This window comes from Cervus elaphus, chromosome 23, assembly GCF_910594005.1.
Source record: "Cervus elaphus chromosome 23, mCerEla1.1, whole genome shotgun sequence".
In the NCBI taxonomy this organism is placed as follows: Eukaryota; Metazoa; Chordata; class Mammalia; order Artiodactyla; family Cervidae; genus Cervus; species Cervus elaphus.
The window spans coordinates 60,442,807-60,463,293 of record NC_057837.1 but is presented as its reverse complement, the minus strand read 5'-3'; the positions used below and the strand labels follow the sequence as shown (position 1 = coordinate 60,463,293).

Here is a 20,487-nt window from a genome sequence, read left to right as displayed (position 1 = left end):
TATAGTTAATTTTTTCTTTTTTGTGGTGATGACAAGATCTCTTTCTCACAAATTTGAAGTATATGATACAAAGCTGTTAACTATAGAAACAGTGTTGTATAATAGATCTTCAGCACTTATGCATCTTACATAACTGAAGTTTTGTGTCACTGGCCAACATTTCCTCATTTCCTCCTCCACACAGACCCTGGTAACCAGTCTCTACTCTCTGTTTCTATGATTTGTGGTTGCCCAAATCTACCCATTATAAAAGTCATCAGAATTGGTTCATGACAAGCATGTGGTAAATAACCTCTGAACCCTTAAAATATCCTGCCTGAGAAGGTGGTCTTTGCTTACCTGAGACTCGAGCCTTGCCAGGTATCTTATGCTGACTATATGATTCATGATGAAACCTGTTTTCTTTTTTTTTTTTTTTTTTTAAGGTGTTTAAAAGAAGCCTTTTATTAAGCACAAACAACTTTTAATACATTATCAATACAAATAGGAAAATGTATTTTAATGAATATGATATATCAAAAATCTGAAGGTTTTTCTTCATACTGACACAATAAAAATAATCAAATTTGAAGGAGAATTACAAAGCAAAATTTTGAGGACACCACTGTCTACTAATAACAGTTGAGCTACAGTCTAAATTTACTACGTCACCTGGGGAGGAAGGGCAACCATTTTTTATAGAGAGAATTTCTACACTCATATTAGCACCATTCAAAGCTTATTATCAGTTGTTCGTCTACAAACTGACAGGTCAGGTAAAGCTTTAAAGCAAGTTTTCAGTGCAATGTTTACAGTTCCTTCTTTTGAGATACTTGGAGTCTATGATCTCAAAGCATGTTAAACAATTCTGCCTTGGTAATTGCAAGGTGTTAACATGTGGAGAGAAATGTGTAATGGAAAGAAATGAGGCTTATCCTGGCTGTGAAATGCATCTTAACGTATTGTAGCTAATGCTGGAGTATGCTGACGACATGCGGGATTATGAACAGCAGGTCTCTGGGAAGAAGGCAGCTATTAGCTCTCTGTAGTCATCATTTCTGGATGTCTCAGCTGCTGCCTTTTGAGACTAACTAGTTTCATCCTGTCTCTGATGTGTTCTGCAGTAGAAGCCATGTCACTTGGGCTCCCAAAATATTGTTCAGTTCCATCAGGATAAACTACAGGAACAGTCAGTCTATCTAAAAGTGATTTCCCAACTGCTTCAACTTCATCAAACTGCTCCTCATCATTAATAGCTTCAGGCTCTTCTGGACAGTCTTGTAAAATCTTTTCAGCATTTGAGTGAAAGGCAATAGCCATTTCCAGCCTATGCACCCTCTCTTCAGAGGCGATTGTAAACTGTTTCCACACTCTGTTCAGTCGAGGAAGTGTATCCCCAGATGATCGAGAGGTGCAGCACAAAGACTGGCACAGCACAACTGTGGCCTGCAGCAACTGTCTTCCGTAGTCATAAGTGCTCTGTGCAACATCAACAAATTTTCTATGCTTCTCCAGCAGAACTTTCGTTTCCTGAGCATCATCCCCCAATCTGGTGTGTGTCTTAAGAAGAGCATCCAGAAGTTCACTGAGCCATTCTACTGCCTGGGCAGCATCTTCTTCACATTTAAACAACTGTACCATCTGAAGCATCTTTAATCTTCGCACATCTACCATGTCTTCACATCTTTGTTTCCTAAGCTGCATGTCTTCCATCACTCCTTGTATGTGGTCCACATTTTCCTTGTTTTCAATGGTTACATCCTTTCCATAGGCCCAGGATACCTGATTGGAGATCTGATCCAGAAGACCTTGACCTTTTTCACGCAAACCTTGCAATCCTACATCAACACTTTTCAGCTTCTCTTCAAGCAGTTTTAAAGTTTGCTGAATCGATGCTCCATCAGCTGGTGCTACATCTACGCACAACATCCCTAATAAGCCATCCAACTGCTGAGACAAATCTTGGGCAACACCATGAAATTCAAGAGCTGCTTGTAGCAGATTCTGCCTAAATTCCAGCTGACTGGCCTGTCGATAACAAACATCACTAAGTTGTTGCTGAAGCGACTTCAGTTCCACAAGATCTTCTTCATCCCCAGCATTTAAGAGTGCTGCAATCTGCTGATTAAGCTCCACATAAACTGCAAACCATTCACTGTGCTGGCTCTCGATCTCTTCATGCTTCTGCTGCAGGGCCTGGGACGCCCGGATGGAGTCTCCAATTCCCTACTGGGCTCTCAGCTGCTCTGATCCAGGCCCTTCAAGCCAGTTCACAACCTGCATCACCTTCTGCTGAATCTCTTCTAACTGTGTACGCTTACTTCGTTGCCGACAAACTTCCTGGTAGCGGGTATATTGCTCTCGCAGTGAATCTAATAATTTCATAACCTGTGGCTGTGCAAGCAGTTCATCATCCATAGGAGACCACGAGACCCCTCCATCTGAGCCATTAAATCGACGCTGCTGTAATTCGGATAACAATTCATGCCCTGTCTGAAGAACAGTTTCAGGATCAACTGATGGAAGAAAGTTTAAATCCACAGACCTTTCTTTCTCTTGCTGATTTCCTTTATCACTTCCATTGTTAATCAATGCAAGTTCATCTAATAATGATGTAGATTCCTTTGTAAACTTCTCAAAAACCAGCCTCTTATTTAACCAATCCATGTGATCATAGGTGAGACTCCCACCAAAATCTTCCGTTAACTGGCATGGTTCTATATAACGAGTCAATTTATTGGCAGATACTAAAATAACCTCAAAGCCAAGTCTGTCCTTTTCTTTCCAAAAACAAAAATGTGTTACTTTCTTATCCCAGAATTCATCTGGCTTCACTACACAAACAAGGGACACTTCAGCTGGAACAACATTCTGTAGCATTAAGACTACTGTTTTCACCACATTCCATTGGGATTTTCTGCCATCCACAATCACGGTAAATCCTCTAGCCTTACACTTCTCACTTGGAATGCTGAGTAGGTAGTCTAAGGTGACACTCAGCTCATCCATATTTGTCTGTTCTAGGCATAATGGAATTGTCAGAATGAGGCCACTTCGTCTGTCCTTTCCTCCTGAAAGAAAGGCTAGTTTTTTCTTCAAAATGGGTAATATTACTGAGGCCTCCATTTTACTCCAGTAAACTTCCTCCAGTAAATTTTCCTCTCTGTTGCACGTTTCGGGTCCCTTTCACCCAGAAATGAACAAGGGCGCCCGGGAGGCGAGACGCGGGCCGCCCAGGCTCGGCGGGCCGCGGCCGCACCCGGCAGGCGGCGCGGAGGCAAGGGCTGCCCGCGGGACGCCCACCTCGGGCGCTTTGTCTGCGGTGGCGGCGGGGGCTGCGGCGGGGGCCCCCCCTCCCGCAGTCGCGCGGCCCGCGCGGGGGTGAGAAAGCTGGGCCCACCGCCGCCTCCACCCGCCCGCGCTCCCCGCCTGGCCCCGGGGCCTGCGCGGTCCTCCCCGCCCGGGCAGCCCGGGCCGCGCGGCGGCCACACTCGAAACCTGTTTTCTATGCTTTTAGGCTAAGGTGTATCAGAACTCTAAAAGCAGAGCTTGAAGATTATGAAACTAATGTCATTCATGTGAGTGCTCTATGCATAACTGATTTCCAATAAAAACCTGGACACCAAGATTCCAGTGAGCTCCCTTGGCCCTGGCTGGCAGCACTGTGCACTTGTTATCACACATTATGGCTGAGAGAAGTAAGCTGCATCCACATCACTGTACTAGGAATCTCATATATGGTTTTCTCTAGACTCATTTATCTTTTGCTTTTGCTAATTTCAGTCTTTACTCTTTAAATGTAATAAATTGTACACATGAGCTTATCCAGGTCCTTCTGGTAAATCATCAAACCTGACAGGTCATGGGGATCATCCAAAACAGCTAGACATATGTAACAATGGAATAGAATTGAGAGTCTAGAAATGAATCTTAATTCTTATGTCAATTGACTTTCTATGAGGGTTTCAAGACAATTCAATGAAGAAACAGTCATCTTCTTAACAAATAGAATTGAGAAAATTGGAAGACCACATGCAAAAGACAAAATTTAGACTCCTATGCTAGATCATGCAAAATTAAATTAAAATGGATCAAAGAGATAAGTGTCAGAGTTAAAACTAAAATCTCTTAAGATGAAAACACAAGAGTAAACCTTCATGATCTTGAATCAAGAGATGATTTTTTAGATATGACACTGAAAGCAAAAGCGACAGATAAGAAAGTTCATCAAAATTTAAAACTTATACTTTAAAAGATACTATCAATAAAGTGAAAAAGGTACCTAGAGAATGGAGGATATACCTAAATATAAAATGTCTAACACATCAAATCATATGTCTAACAAGCATAACTCAAGAGATGGGATATTTCAGACTGGAGTTGGAACCTATGCAAAAATGAAGCAGATGCAAATATTATCTAACATTTTATAAGAAGTTAGCAGCAATTTGGAGATCAATTCTCATTTAGAGAATTGATGGACTATTAAGCTACAGGGGACCCTGAGCAGCGATGATAAAAAGAAAGCAAAAGCTAGCATGCTGCATGATAGTGAAAGTCTATAATAAAGGAAAAGGAGTATATAGGAACTTTAGAAAGATATAATGATCAGAGTAGTGGAACTACCACTGTCAGTCTGCACCAGGTAGTGTAGGAAGAGTAACTTTCTTGAATTTTAAAAAATTTTGAGCATGTGTTTTTTCTAACACAATTTTAAATTGAGACAAAATATTTCATTGTAAACTTATATAGTAAGATGCTATGAATACTGGTGTGCTATAAAAATTGAGATGCAAAAATTGCAATTTAATATGAATGCATAGAATTTGTTATTGACAATAATCCATTTAATGAATATACAAAGAATCACTTCCTTAACAATCATTAGGTTGGTACAAAGTATTTCAGTTTTACATTGTTGAACTTTGCCAACTGATATTGGAGTACCTTTTTAAACAAATGTGGTTGTCTTTTACATCCTCTTAATGCACATTCCTTGCTTTATGCTTTTTGCTAATGAATTATTACTAGATGCTTATTTTATATGTATTTTATACTATGGAAATGAGTAGGAACTTCTAATGAACATACAGTGCAGTGGTGGTTCAAGAAGTGTTGCAAAGGAGACAAGAGTCTTGATGAGGGGTGTAGTGGCCAGTCATTGGAAGTTGACAATGACCAATTGAGAGCATCATCAAAGTTGATCCTCTTACAATTACACAAGAAGTTTCCCAAGAACTCAACGTTGATCATTTTACAGTTGTTTGGCATTTGAAGCAAACTGGGAAGTTGAAAAAGTACCCACTAAGTGGGTGCCTCATGAGATGACCGCAAATCAGGAAGACTGTCATTTTAAAGGATCATCTTCTCTTATTCTACACAACAACAATGAATCATTTCTTGATCAGCTTGTGAGGTGTGATGAAAAGTGGATTTTATACAATTAGTTCAGTGGTTGGACCGAGGAGAAGCTCCAAAGCACTTCCCAAAGCCAAACTTGCACCAAGAAAAGGTCATGGTCACTGTTTGGTGGTCTGCTGCCAGTCTGATCCACTACAGCTTTCTAAATCCCAGCAAAACCATTACATCTGAGAAGTATGCTCGGCAATTTAATGAGCTGAACAGAAAACTGCAATGCCTGCAGCCAGCATTGGTCAACTGGAAGGCCCAATGTTTCGCTGCCATAATGCCCAACAGCATGTCACACAAACAATGCTTCAAAAGTTGAATGAACTAGGTCAAATGAGGTTTTGCCTCATCAACCGTATTCATCTGACCTATCGCCAACCAACTACCACTTCTTCAAGAATCTCGACAACTTTTTGCAGGGAAAATGCTACCGCAACCAGCAGGATGCAGAAAATGCTTTCCAAGAGTTCGTTGAATCCAGAAGCATGGATTTTTATGCTACAGGAATAAACAAACTTATTTCTCATTGTCAAAATTGTGTTGATTGTAATGGTTCCTATTTTGATGAATAAAGAAGTGTTTGAGCCTAGTTATAATGATTTAAAATTCATTGTCTGAAACCACTGTTACATTTGTATCAACCTAATAGAAATATTACATCACTTTTCCTCTTTAAACTTTAATTCCAGTAGCTTATTTTTATTCTACCATACCCATAAAATTAAACCTTAATGTAATAAATTTTTATTTTTGAAAGTCTATATTGATAATTCTATCATATTTCTCTGCAACAAAGCATGAATACATAATTTTTATTGTGAAATCTGTGTAAATATAAAGTTATAAATATTTAACATTTCAAGATTGAACCATTATTGTAATACTTGAAACAAAACTGATTAGAACCACATGAATGTATTATAAAATGTGAAAAGCAATTATTGCTGAAGAAAATTTTTTTGTTTTACTATAAAGGCATCCTCTTGGTAAATAGATAGCACTTTCTTTATATTAGTTTATATATACAAAGATGAATATTACTTTTACTAATAAGATGAAGGTCAGTATCAACTGTCTTCCCACTTTTTATTTTTAAAAATGGAATTACCAAGAGACCTTATTCAATCAAAAGTAAATATGAAGGTTGAAAGATTAGGTGTAAGATATATAAATGATAGATACACACAAAGAGAGAGAAATGCAGTTCATTTCAGTTCAGTTCAGTTCAGTTCAGTCACTCAGTCGTGTCCAACTCTGCGACCTCATGAACCGCAGCACACCAGGCCTCCCTGTCGATCACCAACTCCTGGAGTCCACCCAAACCTATATCCATTGAGTCAGTGATGCCATCCAACCATCTTATCCTCTGTCGTCCCCTTCTCCTCCTGCCCTCAATCTTTCCCAGCATCAGAGTCTCTTCCAATGAGTCAACTCTTCGCATGAAGTGGCCAAAGTACTGGAGTTTCAGCTTCAGCATCAGTCCTTCCAATGAACACCCAGGACTGATCTCCTTTAGGATGGATTGGTTGGATCTCCTTGCAGTCCAAGGGACTCTCAAGAGTCTTCTCCAACACCACAGTTCAAAAGCATCAATTTTTCGGCACTCAGCTTTCTTTATAGTCCAACTCTCACCAAAAATCCCATCGTAAGCTATCACTAAAGTTTATCTACAAAAATCTGTCAAACACCAGCTGATTTGCTCTGTTGCCCCTGCTATGGGAAACAAGAATTGAAAGTCACTTGAATTTCCAAAGGATTTGTTGTCCAAAGTCTATGATTACTTACTTTCTAAACACCAGCACCAATCTTTCAATTATCCACATTTGATACCTGCAGGTTTTTCCCACTCTGAATAAGCCATGATTGTCAGAAAAAAAGGGAAGAGGGGTAAGTTTTCATTCAAGAGTGAGAGAAGAGAAATTCAGAAAGTGGAAATAGAAAAGAAGAACATGTTAGAAATGGTTTGAGTATCACAGCACATGAAAAAACTGAGAGTCAAAAAATGAGTTCCCTTAAATTATCAACATGCATATGTTAGAAAAAATGTTGTATCCAGTATCCCAGCTTGATGTTTACTACTTTGTATTGTCCACCCTTCTCCTATTTGTTGAAATGATTACATGAACAAAAAGTGCTCAAGTTTTTATTGAGCATCCACCTTGCACAAGGCACTGGTCTACCGGCTTGGGACACTGTCAGGAGCCAGAGCATGGTATAAGGACTCTGTGTACATTAGAGTGGTGATGACAGGCTATATGTACATAACTAATGAAATAATGCAAAGAAATCTACAAAATATTTCAAAGAGTTCAAGTGATAGGAAGAAAATGATGTGAAGTAGAGTGAGGAGTGGATTATTTCTAAGGAGGTGACATGTAAGGGAAAGGTATAGAAGAATACTCTAGGCTGAGGCAGAATGGTGGCCTCAGGATGTCTTCGTAGTGAAAGAATGCCTCTGTGAAGTTGGCATGTGACCTGTGTGATGAGGTATTTGCCATACAAAAGGAATGGAGAAGAGCAGCTCGGGCCAGGGTACACTAGAAAGAAGGTGATCAACTTGCCCAGGCTTGCTAAAGACTTTCTTGGTCTCGGTACTCTAACTCCCATGTTCTGGGAAGACCCTCAGTCCCAGGCAAAGTAGGATATTTGTCAGCCTAACAGGAGGCCCAAGAGCTATTGGAATATGAGGTCTACTTAAGGGTCAGTGGCCTGAGGCCAAATACCTCTTCTATAGCTAGGATCCCTGGCAACTTGTCCTAGACAAAATAAAAAGAATTAGAGAGTAAACCTTCTTGATTCTGAGATATGTAGGCATCTGAAACTGTGGCTCTCAGTACCACCCCAACCATAGCTCAGCACATGAATAATTAATCAACTTGGAGTGAATAGCTGCTTCTCGGTGATATCAGAGAGTAAAGTTGCAAAACCACCAGTTGCTGTACAAACAGCACGTGCATGACAGAGGCAGATGAAGCATAGGCGCCCTACACATGATCAGTATTCATGGACAAAATGGACATCTGGACAGGCACGCAATGAGACAACCGCAACTGGAGGTTTTGAGTAGACATTTGAGTGGAAAGAGCATTGGAAAGATAAGTAGAATTTGTGATGTAGTTCTTAATAGGATGTGCTCTCAAAGCAAGTCCAACTTGCACCTCTGTCTAGTTAAATAAGTGTTTGTGGTGGATGCGGTAGTTTCTAACTATAACTGGATTTGTTTCTGGTTTAAGTATTAAACAAAATTCGACCTCATGGTACAAACAGGGGTTTAAAGTCAACACTTACAAAAAATTTTGGTAGGGACAGGGAAGGGAGAACTTGTTTGGGAATTTTTATGTGACTGCATAGGTTCTTCACATATGATAGTAGGGTTTCAGGCATTAATAAAATTAAATTTCTGTCTCAACTATTGAAGCATCTCAAAACTGTGATGTTTTATGTATTTATTTATTGTGGAAAAATATACAGACACACAAAGATATAACTTGAAACCAAATATTAGCACATATACATTAGTATATCAGAGGAAAACAGGAAAAGAATTTAAGCCCAATATGAAGGATCCCTATATCTTCTATACACTTATCTTTATATATTTCTGTATAAGGTAACTCTTCTCATTCTTGCCTTGGCAGTTGCATAAGTCCACCTCTATGGCATCCAATCCCCGATAGAAATGTTCCTTGTAAAATAACATCAGTAGAATTGGCTCCCTGGATGTTAGTCCCAACACCTATATAGATCTGCTCTCTCAGGCTCATCAGAAAACGTTGTATCCTCAGTGCTCTCAGGAGTAGGTGTCAAAATCTAGGAAGAATCTCTCTGGGAAGCAGTGGCCCCAGTTACTCTGCTTTCTTGAGTCATAGTTGCTTTAACTGTTACCTCATCAGTAAACCCAGGTTCGGAGGAAAAAGCAAAATCATCACGAGTAATATATTCAACATTTAGATCTCTGAGGAAGGTAGGATGGATTGGCCATTGAGTGTACGGATCATAACTTCTTAGGGGAATGCAGCATGATTGCTTGTTCATACAAAGTAATTTGTATCTTTCATTAAGTAAACATCGTTTTCTGCAGTATCCTATATCATCCTTCCAGCATCTTTCAACAAACCAGGCAGCTGCAGGGAAAAAAACCAAGCAGTCAATTTTTAAATTCTAGCAAAAGATTACAAACAGCAATTCCAAAATTTGGCAACCACTACTATTGCCATCTAAAATAATATGATAAAAATACTACAAGCCATTTGGAGAGACAAAGAAGAAACCTAAAACTTTACAGTAAAAACTGTGACATGTGCCATTAAGGAAATTGCTGTGGGTGGGAAGAGGGACAGAGTGAAGGAGGAGGAGGAGGCAGGAGAGAGTCTGGAGAAGGAAAGAAGAGGACAGGAAAGAAAATAAGACAGAGGACACTTATGTAAAGCTGATATTTAAGCCATGGAAGGCAAGAAAGATGAAAGGAGACAGCAGGATCCACAGGAGGCAAAGAGTATCTTAGAATGCATGCTAAGTCAATTCAGTCATGTTCTACTCTTTGCAACCCTAGGTTCCTCTGTCCATGGGATTTTCCAGACAAGAATAACAGAGTAGGTTGCCATTTCCTTCTCCAAAAGGACCTGCAAATGCTCAGTACCAGTATTAAGGAGCAGCATAGTGTCTTTAAGGTATTGAGAATCTGAAATATAACGTGCAAGGAGCAGAGGAGACGAAATGAACTTGAAGTAGCAATGCCATCACCTAGTCCCTATAGGCCATTTTGAAGCATTTTCATTTATTTCAAAACATCATATGTTCTAATTTACTTTAAATTTTAGATGGTTAGCTAGGATAATACAAAGAAATTAGTTAAGAGAAAAGGAAGAATAGAATTTGGGAAACATGTTCAGACAAATAAAAGTTGACGGCAGCTGAAACTGAGGCTGTGAGAACTGTGGAATGAAGAGGACAGATTTCAGACACTGATTCTTTGAATAAAAAGGTAAATGAAAGATAGAGAAAGAAGACTCTTGAGAGTCCCTTGGACTGCAAGAAGATCCAACCAGTACATCCTAAAGGAGATCAGTCCCGGGTGTTCATTGGAAGGACTGATGCTGAAGCTGAAACTCCAGTACTTTGGCCACCTCATGCGAAGAGTTGACTCATTGGAAAAGACCCTGATGCTGGGAGGGATTGGGAGCAGGAGGAGAAGGGGATGACAGAGGACGAGATGGCTGGATGGCATCACCGACTCGATGGACATGAATTTGAGTAAACTCTGGGAGTTGGAGATGGACAGGGAGGCCTGGCATGCTGCGATTCATGGGGTCGCAAAGAGTCAGACACGACTGAGTGACTGAACTGAACTGAGTAGATATAGGGGAGATCCATGATGTTTGCCATTCATAGAATAGTAAATTGAGGAAAGAATATGATTTGGAGGGAGAAGAAAAAGGTGGTTACAAGTATTTGTTTTGGGACATTTACACAATACAAGCTTTCTCTGGTGGCTCAGTGGTAAAGAATCTGCCTGCCAATGCAGAAGACATAAGTTTGATCCCTGGGTTGGGAAGATTCCCTGGAGAAGGAAATGGCAACCCACTTCAGTATTCTTGCCTGGGAAATCCCATAGACAGAGGAGCCTGACGGGCTACAGTCCATGGGTTTGCAAACAAGCTGGACAAAGAGCAACTAAACAGTAACAACAACACAATATAGCTCAGAAGTACAAAGGGCAGTGGGATATAATTGTAGCAACTCAGTAGAGAAGTTTATACTTCAGTTGTAAATTTTGGAATCATTGCTTACAGCCAGTGAGTAAAGCTACAATTATAGATTAAGTGTAGTGTATGTTGGAATAATATGACATAAAAGAGGACCATGATTAAATTCTGATTAGTGTCAATATTGAAAGCTCAGATAAGAGGAAAATGTTCAGAAGGAACAGCCAGATAAACTAGATCAAAACAGGAGAATGAGGCCCTAGAGAATTAGATTAGCTTCCCCAAAACAAGACCTTGGGAAAAATTGTGAGTGATGTATAATAATTAACTAAGAGGCATTCAGCACAATTCCCCCCTACCCCATTCCTAAAATCAGTTTGGAAGTGGGGAAGTTAAGGAATTAAAACAGCAAAAAAAAAAAAAAAAAAAGAAATGCGAGTTATACAATTAATTACCACTCTGGTTGACTAGAGCTTAATCCTACGTGGAACTCTGGCAAGAAGTGTATGGCTAGGGAAAAACTATCATTCTTGAGGGTCAGAGGAGCTGGAATATTTCTTCCCACTATTCTGCCAGCCAGTAGTTAATAGATGATTCCAGAATGAGCTGATAATTCCATGACATTTCTGGAATGCCCACTATAGGGCTGATTTGCAAGCAATCATCCATGCTTTGAGATACTGCTGGTGAAATCAGGCTGGTGTGCATGAAAATGGCAAGCGCCATAGGGACACAAGAAAAGTTGTATCAAGTATGGCTAGATTATGCAAGTGAGGAAAATGTTTCCTAAAAGAACACATGAACATTTGTAGGCAAATACTGCTGTGAAGTTGAGCAAGATAAGTCAGATGTCTCTATTGTATTTAACACAATGAGCGTCACTGGTAATCTTCAGAGTGATAGTGAAATGGAGCAGGACACTATGGTCGTTGCCCCCCCGCCCCCCACCACCACCACCATGTCCTCTGCCCTCCTTTTGTCTGTGGAAAAGTTTAGTCAAAGAATAAGTTTAATCAGAGAAGTGAGATATGCAGAAACAAAGGAAAACAGCCAAAGGAAACTAAATAATAGTAATGTAATCATTAAGCATAGTCAAGGACCTTCAGTTCTTTCTTAAGGACTAAAAGATAATATTCTAGGCCATATACTGTGAGTTGCCTTATATATAATAAAACACCAGGTGGAGAAGTTAATTACATGATGACCAGACTGTACCCATGATGTGAGCTGCCACAATTCCTAGACCTGGTCTCAAAGAAATGGGAAAAAATGGACCCTGGAACTGAAGATGAACTGTACCTAAAACAGCTATGATGATGCTGGCCAGACCACGGATGACCAGGTTGAAGATGACTGTTAGAGATGACAGTGTTGTTTTCTGCATGGAGTCATCCCCCACTTCTGTCTATAAAAGTTCGTGCCCAACTTGCTTGTGCGGGGGGAGTCAGCCTTTGGACAGATGTCTGCTACCCTCCCCTCCAGTTGCTGGCACCTGAAATAAAGCAAACTTTCCTTTCTACCAACCTAGCTTTTGTGTGGCGAGCAGCTGGACACCACACACACACACACACACACACACACACACACACACACACACACACACACACACTGTTTCAGTAACAGCAGGAAACAGAGAAACAGAAGTAAAGTGACTGACATGAGTGAGAGGAGTAAAAGTAGCACCTAAAGACAAAACTCTTAGGAAGCTTACCCGTGAGAAAGAACAGAGAAATAGATAAGTACTTGGAGGTCAATATGAAGTCAAGAGAGGGTTTTCCAGGTTTGTTTTGAAGATTGGGAAATAACAGAATACATCCATAAATATCAAGACAAAAAGAAGTAAAAAGGGGGAGATTAATGTAGAAGAGAGAAATGAGGATAAAAGGAAGGGTATAGTCCTTGATTAGGTGACAAAGATCAAGACCACATATAATACTTGACTGATTTGGAGAAGGCACACTACCTCAGCTATGTCAAGAGGAAAAGAGAAGATGGGTGCAAAGTAATACTGGACGTTAACTTTAAAAATACACAACACATAAAAGTTGAGCTACGTTTTATGTGGTAGAAAGTTTCAGGACTTAAGCCTAGGAAGCAGCATCTCAAGTAACCCCAAGGGAGCTGCTCCAGGAAGGCAAGGCAGGCAGGCTGGTTTTACAGAAGTTTTCCAACAAAGGGCAGGTAGTCAGAACATCAAAAGATTATTGCAAATTAAAGGAAAACCAGATATCTCAAGTTAAGGAAGTGGTTGTTTTTCTATGCATGGGAAGAGGCATGAGTCTGGACTCACTGAAATAATTCCCCTGATACCCACTTCACCTATCTGACGGAGAAGGAAATGGCAACCCACTCCAGTATTCTTGCCTGGAAAATTCCATGGATGGAGGAGCCTGGGAGGCTGCAGTCCATAGGGTCACAAAGAGTCAGACATGACTGAGCAACTTCACTTCACCTATCTGGGGCCAGTTCTTCTGGGTTTCTACATCTTGAGTTTCCCCAGTGCTCACCATGGGGAGTGACTGCAGTCTGATGACTGCTAAATGGCAGATATTATTCCTGAGTTCCATCAGGGCTCACCATCCATGGTGGCTGCAGTTGCTATGATTGTGGCATCCTTTGTTTACTGATATGGCAGGAAATTTTCCAATTCTCACTGGTATGAGTGTAGGCAATGGTAAAAATAAAAGTGCTATTTGAATTTTTAAAATCTTGAGATGTGGGATAAAGTCCTAAGATGGGGGAGGAGGAAGACACAGACAGGAATGGAGCAGGAAAATTGAAGAGAAAGAATGTCAGTGCAAAATGGTGGTTAAGAAAGAATGATCAACTCAGACAAGCAATACAGTAGGTCTTCTAAGAAGCATCAAAATGCATTGGAGGGCAAGGATACGCAAGCAGATTCTTTACCAGCTGAGCCACCATGGAAATCCAAGAATACTGGAATGGGTAGTCTATCCCTTCTCCAGGGATCTTCCCGACCAAGGAATTGAATGGGGGTCTTCTGCATTGCAGGCGGATTCTTTACCAACTGAGCTACTAGGGAAGCCAAAGTGAAACTAGTCTGTTCCATTTATCAAGCAACTACATGACCATCTTTCTCAGGAAACTGCCCAAGAAGCACCAACGTTGGTGTATTCTAGGAAACAACTAGTGCAAAAGCTGTGTGTTGGAGGAAGGCAATGATGTATGAGGAAGGTCAACTAATTCTCAAAACAACCTTTTTTGGATTTTATTTGATAAAGTAAGAAAAGTACCATTTGTGGGTTGAGATAGAGAAAGAGAGCACAATAAAAATTTGGCTCCTATTTCTTCCATCGGGACATCCCTTCTCCAGTGATTTGTCATTTTTTGTTAATTATTTTACTGGCTCCAAATCTTTTCCCTTGGTAAAATTTCCTGTAGATTTCAAAGGTAACGATTCCACCTTTTTCATGCTGGACAAAGTCTAACACTGCTTCCACATTCCTCACTTCTATAAAGATTACTTCGCCATGTGTCTTTTCTTCCAGGGTGTCTATCCTTGAAACCTGTGTCCTCTCAGCATTTCTCTTCCATTCTCCAACTTGTTAAATCATCTTGTTCTGTCCACTCTTCTTCACTCTTGCCTCCCACTTCATTGCTCACTACTCCTTTTCAACTATTCCCTCCAGAGTTGGAATTTGTGTACAGCACCCCATTCAAGAGAAGTATGAGCCCTAACTATGGTACAGACTCTATTCTAGACATTTTGGATATATCTGTGCACCAAGCAGATGAAAACACAAGGCAGACTTTCTAGCAAGGGAAACAGACAATCAACAAAGTATCCTGTATGTGAGAGGATGAGAAGTGGTTTTCAGAAATAAGAAAGACGAGATTGAAGTGGAACCTATTTGGTGTGTCATAGGGGTAGATGACAGTTTCTTCAATAGCAGTTAGCATAAATCTTGACAGACGGTGACAAAAAACGATAACTTTAAGATGGTGAAGGAATTAGCCATGCCAGTATATAGGGCAAACCCATCATAAGCAGAGGAAACAAACAGAACTCTGGGGTTGAGCAAGCCTGGCATGTTAGAGCAAAGGTCTTGAGGTCAGTGTAACTAGAGTAGCAGGAGATGGGTGAGAGAAGTCATAAGCATTGGGTCTGGTGGGCCACTGTAAGGACACTGGTTACACCTTGTTCTGAGAGAAGAGGGGGTCACTGCAGAGATGTGGGCAGAAGAGGCACAGAGTCTGACTTCTAGTGTGAGCAGATCACACCCTACATTTTCTTGACTGAAGACTGCAGGAGGCAACAGCAGGACAGAGACCTGTGAGGAATCCAAGGCAGTAATCGGTGAGAGAAGACAGTGGCTTGAATCAGAGTGGTGATTCAAGGAGGTGGTGAGATGGGTTGGTTCTAGACATAATTTGCAGGTAGATGTCCTGATAGATATGGATTTCACAGCTTAGAATATCAAAGTTAATTCCAAGAATATGGCTTAAGCAATACAATGATGATGACTGGGAATAATCTTATAACTTGGTAAACATTATATATATATGTGTGTGTGTGTGTGTGTGTGTGTGTATAGTGAAAGTGAAATTGAAGTCGCTCAGTCGTGTCCAACTCTTTGCAACCCCATGGACTGCAGCCTACCAGGCTCCTCTGTCCATGGGATTTTCCAGGCAAGAGTACTGGAGTGGGTTGCCATTGCCTTCTCCAATATATATGTGTGTATATATATTATATATATAATATATAATTTTATATATATATAAAATTACAGCAGTCATTTATTTCAAAGTTTCTCAGCCTGGAATTATTATGTCATTAGGATTTGTGACCTTCATCACCAGTATTTCAAATTCATTCATCTAAAATATGAACAACAATGATACTAATTCAGACACAATAAGCCATCTTGTCAAAACATTGAACCATGTGTGAATTCTCCTGTAAGAAAAAAAAGCAGATACAGAATCAGATAGCATTAACTTAAATATAGATATTAAAAGCAGTCACTGATGGACAGTTTGGCTTGGTAAAAAGTTTCTTTACAAACCCTCAGATGCAGTCTCACTGTAAAACACAAAATACACTCAAAATTTTAAATAGGTTGCAAAATAGAACCTGTAAGTGGAAAATCTACAAATCAGCAGGAAAAACTACCATCCTCAAAATAAAAGAGAAAAACAAGTAGAACCACATGCTTTGTAGAAAAATCAAAATACTTAATAAATATATGTATACATTTGAAGTTTGATTTGAAGTTGATTTCTTCATAGTCAAATAATGGAAAATATTATAAACATAAATATTTTCTTTTGTGTAAAAGTTTGCTTTGCAATGTTCAGACATTGACAGTGCACTAAGTAGACAGGAATAAGCTGTATTTCTAGGAATATTACGTTGAATGGTTTATGTCTATGAGTGGTTATAAAGAATACACTTGTATATAAAACATAAACATACTTAGTAAAAATAAAAAGGGCATAAATGTCAAATTATGAAAGTGGATTTTAAAAAGATACAGAGCATCCATTGCATGAAATTCTATGCAGTAATAAAAAATTCAGTTTTTAGAGAATATTTAATATATGAGAAAATACTTATAATGTAATAGAAAATTTAAAGGGATGATACACATTTTCCCCGCATGGTATCCAGGAATCTCAGAGAGAGCAATAAGGCGAGACCATATTGCTCCTTCTTTATTATTTCAAAACTTTGCAAAATTTCAGCTAGTAGTTCATAATCAGAATTGAGTGTAAGATGATAATTCTTTACCTCACTGTCTCCATGTGAATCAAGATATAGACTCATAGGCACATTTATGTCCATTTCAAAGAAGTGAATACTTTTCTAAATGAGATATAACATCTCCAAATTTTTAGTCCATTTTCTTAGTACATAAAGAACTCTTAAAAATTACTAAGAAAGAATTCAGAAATACAATGGAATGAATGTCCAAACATATTTGCAAGTAAAGCGTGATGAATTTAAACAAAAATGAGAGAACAGTTTCACTCATTGAAATATAATATATGAAAGAATGTGATAAAAATGGAGTGACCAGTGACTGGGGAGCTGACATTTTCATACACAAGTGATAAGAGTGAGGAGGAGTGTAACCTATGTGGTCAGTTGTTTGACAGTCTTCTCAGTGCGTGTGTGTGTGTGTTTGTGTGTGTGTGTTGCCATAAGTGGAAAGACATGCATTTGCTTACTAATTTTCCTTGCTGAATCGTTCTAATAATTAAGGACTGGTTTCAGCTGTTGTATAACAAAGGGAGCCCAGGTCTTTGCTCTGTGATGGGTGAGATGGAGGGTGTGAGGGAGGCTCAGAAGGAAGGGTATATATGTATATCTATAGCTGATTCACACTGTTGTATAGCAGAAAATAACACAACACTGTAAAGTGATTATACCCCAACTACAAAAATAGGAATATTCTATTCTATTGTTATTATTCTATAATTCCAAAAAAGTATGCATTGGATAAAGGAAAACATAAATAAAAGATGGCAGAAATTTTTTAAAAAGAAAGGAAGTTTACAATCCCAGCCATATATTCTGTGTATAAATGAAAAATAATGAAGTAGGTTCATGCACTGATAAGAAGTCTCTGAGGTATAGTGCTAGTACATTGCAGAATAATCCATATGACTAATTTATATTGTGTTTTTTAAAACATGATATATATAAATATTTGGATCTGCTAGGATACACAACTAATTGGTTAGGTTACCTCATTGATTTATTCAGTGATGCTGAAAGAGAAGACTGAAGAGCTGTTAACCTAGGATAGGAAAGACCTCTTTCTTAAACTTATATAAGCCTATTGATGGCTTGAAACTTTTTAATCAATTGAAAATATTATTTTTAACCAAGGTAGATATGTTTCCAAAGTAGCATTATTAAAAAGAAGGAGTAAGCTCATTCATTACTGATCAGTTAGCAGAAGTTCCCTACTGATCACTCATCTTCTTACTGTCTTAACTTATCCCCACTTCTAACTTAAATTTGTGTTATCTTTCTCATGACAGCTCTAATTCTACAGTGTGATGAACTTGTCCACCTTGCCTCAGAACATAAACAAAAGAGGGCCTCCCTTGAAAGCCTTTTCATGACAAAAAAGAATTCTAAATGGTGGTAAGAGTTGGACTAACGGGACACAACCACAAAACAGATGCAGCAATGAAATTGCTAAGATAGAAGCAAAGTGAGGTTGAGTTAACAATGGCTAGTTATAGAGAAAGAAATAGAGGGCTACTCAGAAGACAGAGGAAATTCCTGCCTTTGGAGAAATGTTTCAGAAGTCACCCCAGGTTAATAGTTGCCTATGAGCCATGCTGTGCAGGGCCACCCAGGACAGGTCATAGTGAAGACTTCTGACAAAACACGGTCCAGTGAAAAAGGAAATAGCAACCCACTCCAGTATTCTTGTCTGGAGAAACCCATGGACACTATGAAGAGCCATTGTTTGGAAAAGACTCTGATGCTGGGAAAGGTTGAAAGCGAAAGGAGAACGGGGCAGCAGAGGTTGAGATGTTTAGACAGCATCACCAACTCAGTGGACATGGATTTGAGCAAACTCTGGGAGATAGCGGAGGACAGGGGAGCCTGACAGCCTGGCATGCTACAGTCCATGGGGGTCACAAAACATCAAACACAGCTTAATGACGGAACCACCACAGCAGATTCTGAGAGAGTAGGACATGGAGTTGTTATCATGAAAGCACTTCCACTGCTCTTTTTTGGCCCAAAGCTCTTCCTATGGATCCTCTTTTCCCCTCAAGACACCTGGGAACTCAGGGTCAACAACTCATGTTAGTTGCATCTTCTCTCCACTGTAGGGTTCCATTACCTTTGGTCACCAGGGTTAGTAACCCACATAGCATGAAGGTCAGCATCAGGAGATTCATGGCTTCTGGGAGAGAGGAAGGCCTGTGTCCTGAGGAGTGCAGAACACTTCACATAGCTAGGACTCTGAGTGGTCACATTTACTGGCCTATCATGGGTGATGAACCAGAGAGGGGAGAATGCCATGCCACCCAGAACACAAGATGATTAACTTGCACCATTGAGTGTGCATGACAAAATAACGCTTTGTTCTAGAAACTGTAAGAGGAAACTGAGGCCTTATGACATGGGTCATAATCCTGGGGATGTGGGAGTTCTGATGGAAAGAAATAATTCCCCCAAAGTCCTCCTTAACCCTGGATGGGGCCCATTACTTCTCTTCTCTCTGTATGCAATACTGTGTATATACCCAAGAGAGCAGAACGCTTTATCAAGATCCAACTTATTTCCAACCAACATCTCATGACAGCTCATGACATCCAGTAGATTATTATCCTTTCCATCCAAGTGATTGCCCCCATCCTTTTGTATTAAATTTTAAGTTGTGAAGTTTAGTTTGAATGGATTTTTAAAACTATGGTTATCCAGTTTTTGCAGTAACTATTTGTTGAAGTACTATCCTTGCTTCTGGAGTAGGAAAAGGCAACCCAATCCCATATTCCATGGATAGAGGAACCTGGCAGGTTGCAGTCCATGGGGTCTCAGAGAGTTCAACATGACTGAGCAACTGGGCACATCCTTCCTCCATTGAATTGCTTTGGCAGGTTTGTCAAAATTTAGTTGGCTATAGTTGGTACTCTATTCCATTCCATGGATTATGTGCTTATTCCTCTGCCAATACAACACATTCTTAACTACTGCTGCTGTATAATATGTCTTTAGATAGTATAGTGACTCTTCCTGTTTTATTCTGCTGTCTAAAAATTGTTATAACTACCCCAGTTCCTCTCCCTTTCAATAACAATTTTAGAAGAGTCTTGTGTATATCTACAAAAGATCTTCCTGGGGGGATTACGATAACAATTGAGTTAAAGCTGTGTTTTAACTTGGAAAGAAATGATTTGTGTACTATATTGAGTCTTCCAATCAAAGGACATGGGTGCCCATGCCACTTCATTTAAGTCTTAATATATCTTTCATCAGCATCTTGTTGTTTTAAGTATAAGTCCTAAATTTTTTTCAGTGTACACCTAAGTATTGTAATTTACAAGTGATTTTTATGATTTTATACCCTTGCTTTCAGTGTCCACATACCCTGCTTGTTAGTATGTGTATGCATGCATGCTAAGTTGCTTCAGTCATGTCCAGTTCTTTGTGACCCTATGGACTTGTAGCCCGCCAGACTCCTCTGTCCATGGGATTCTCCAGGTAAAAGTACTAGAATGGATTACCATGCCCTCCTCCAGGGGATCTTCCCAACCCAGGGATCCAACCTGTGTCTCTTATTTCTCCTGCATGGGCATTCAGATTCTTTTCCACTGAACTGCCTTGAAGCCCACTAGTTAGTATACAGCAATACAATTCATTTTTATATGTTGATCTTGTATCCCAGTCCTCGCTTAAATC

The 20,487-nt window shown here is 39.6% G+C and overlaps 1 protein-coding gene across 1 annotated transcript; it reads right to left on the bottom strand.

Annotated features, from left to right (window-relative positions):
• Positions 1–403: 403 nt before the first annotated feature.
• On the bottom strand, positions 404–3,311 carry LOC122681241 (SEC14 domain and spectrin repeat-containing protein 1-like). Its single transcript, XM_043883086.1, is given in 1 exon segment — positions 404–3,311. A coding segment is annotated over 1 exon segment (2,091 nt). The 5' UTR covers positions 3,106–3,311; the 3' UTR covers positions 404–1,014.
• Between the last annotated feature and the right edge of the window lie 17,176 nt (positions 3,312–20,487).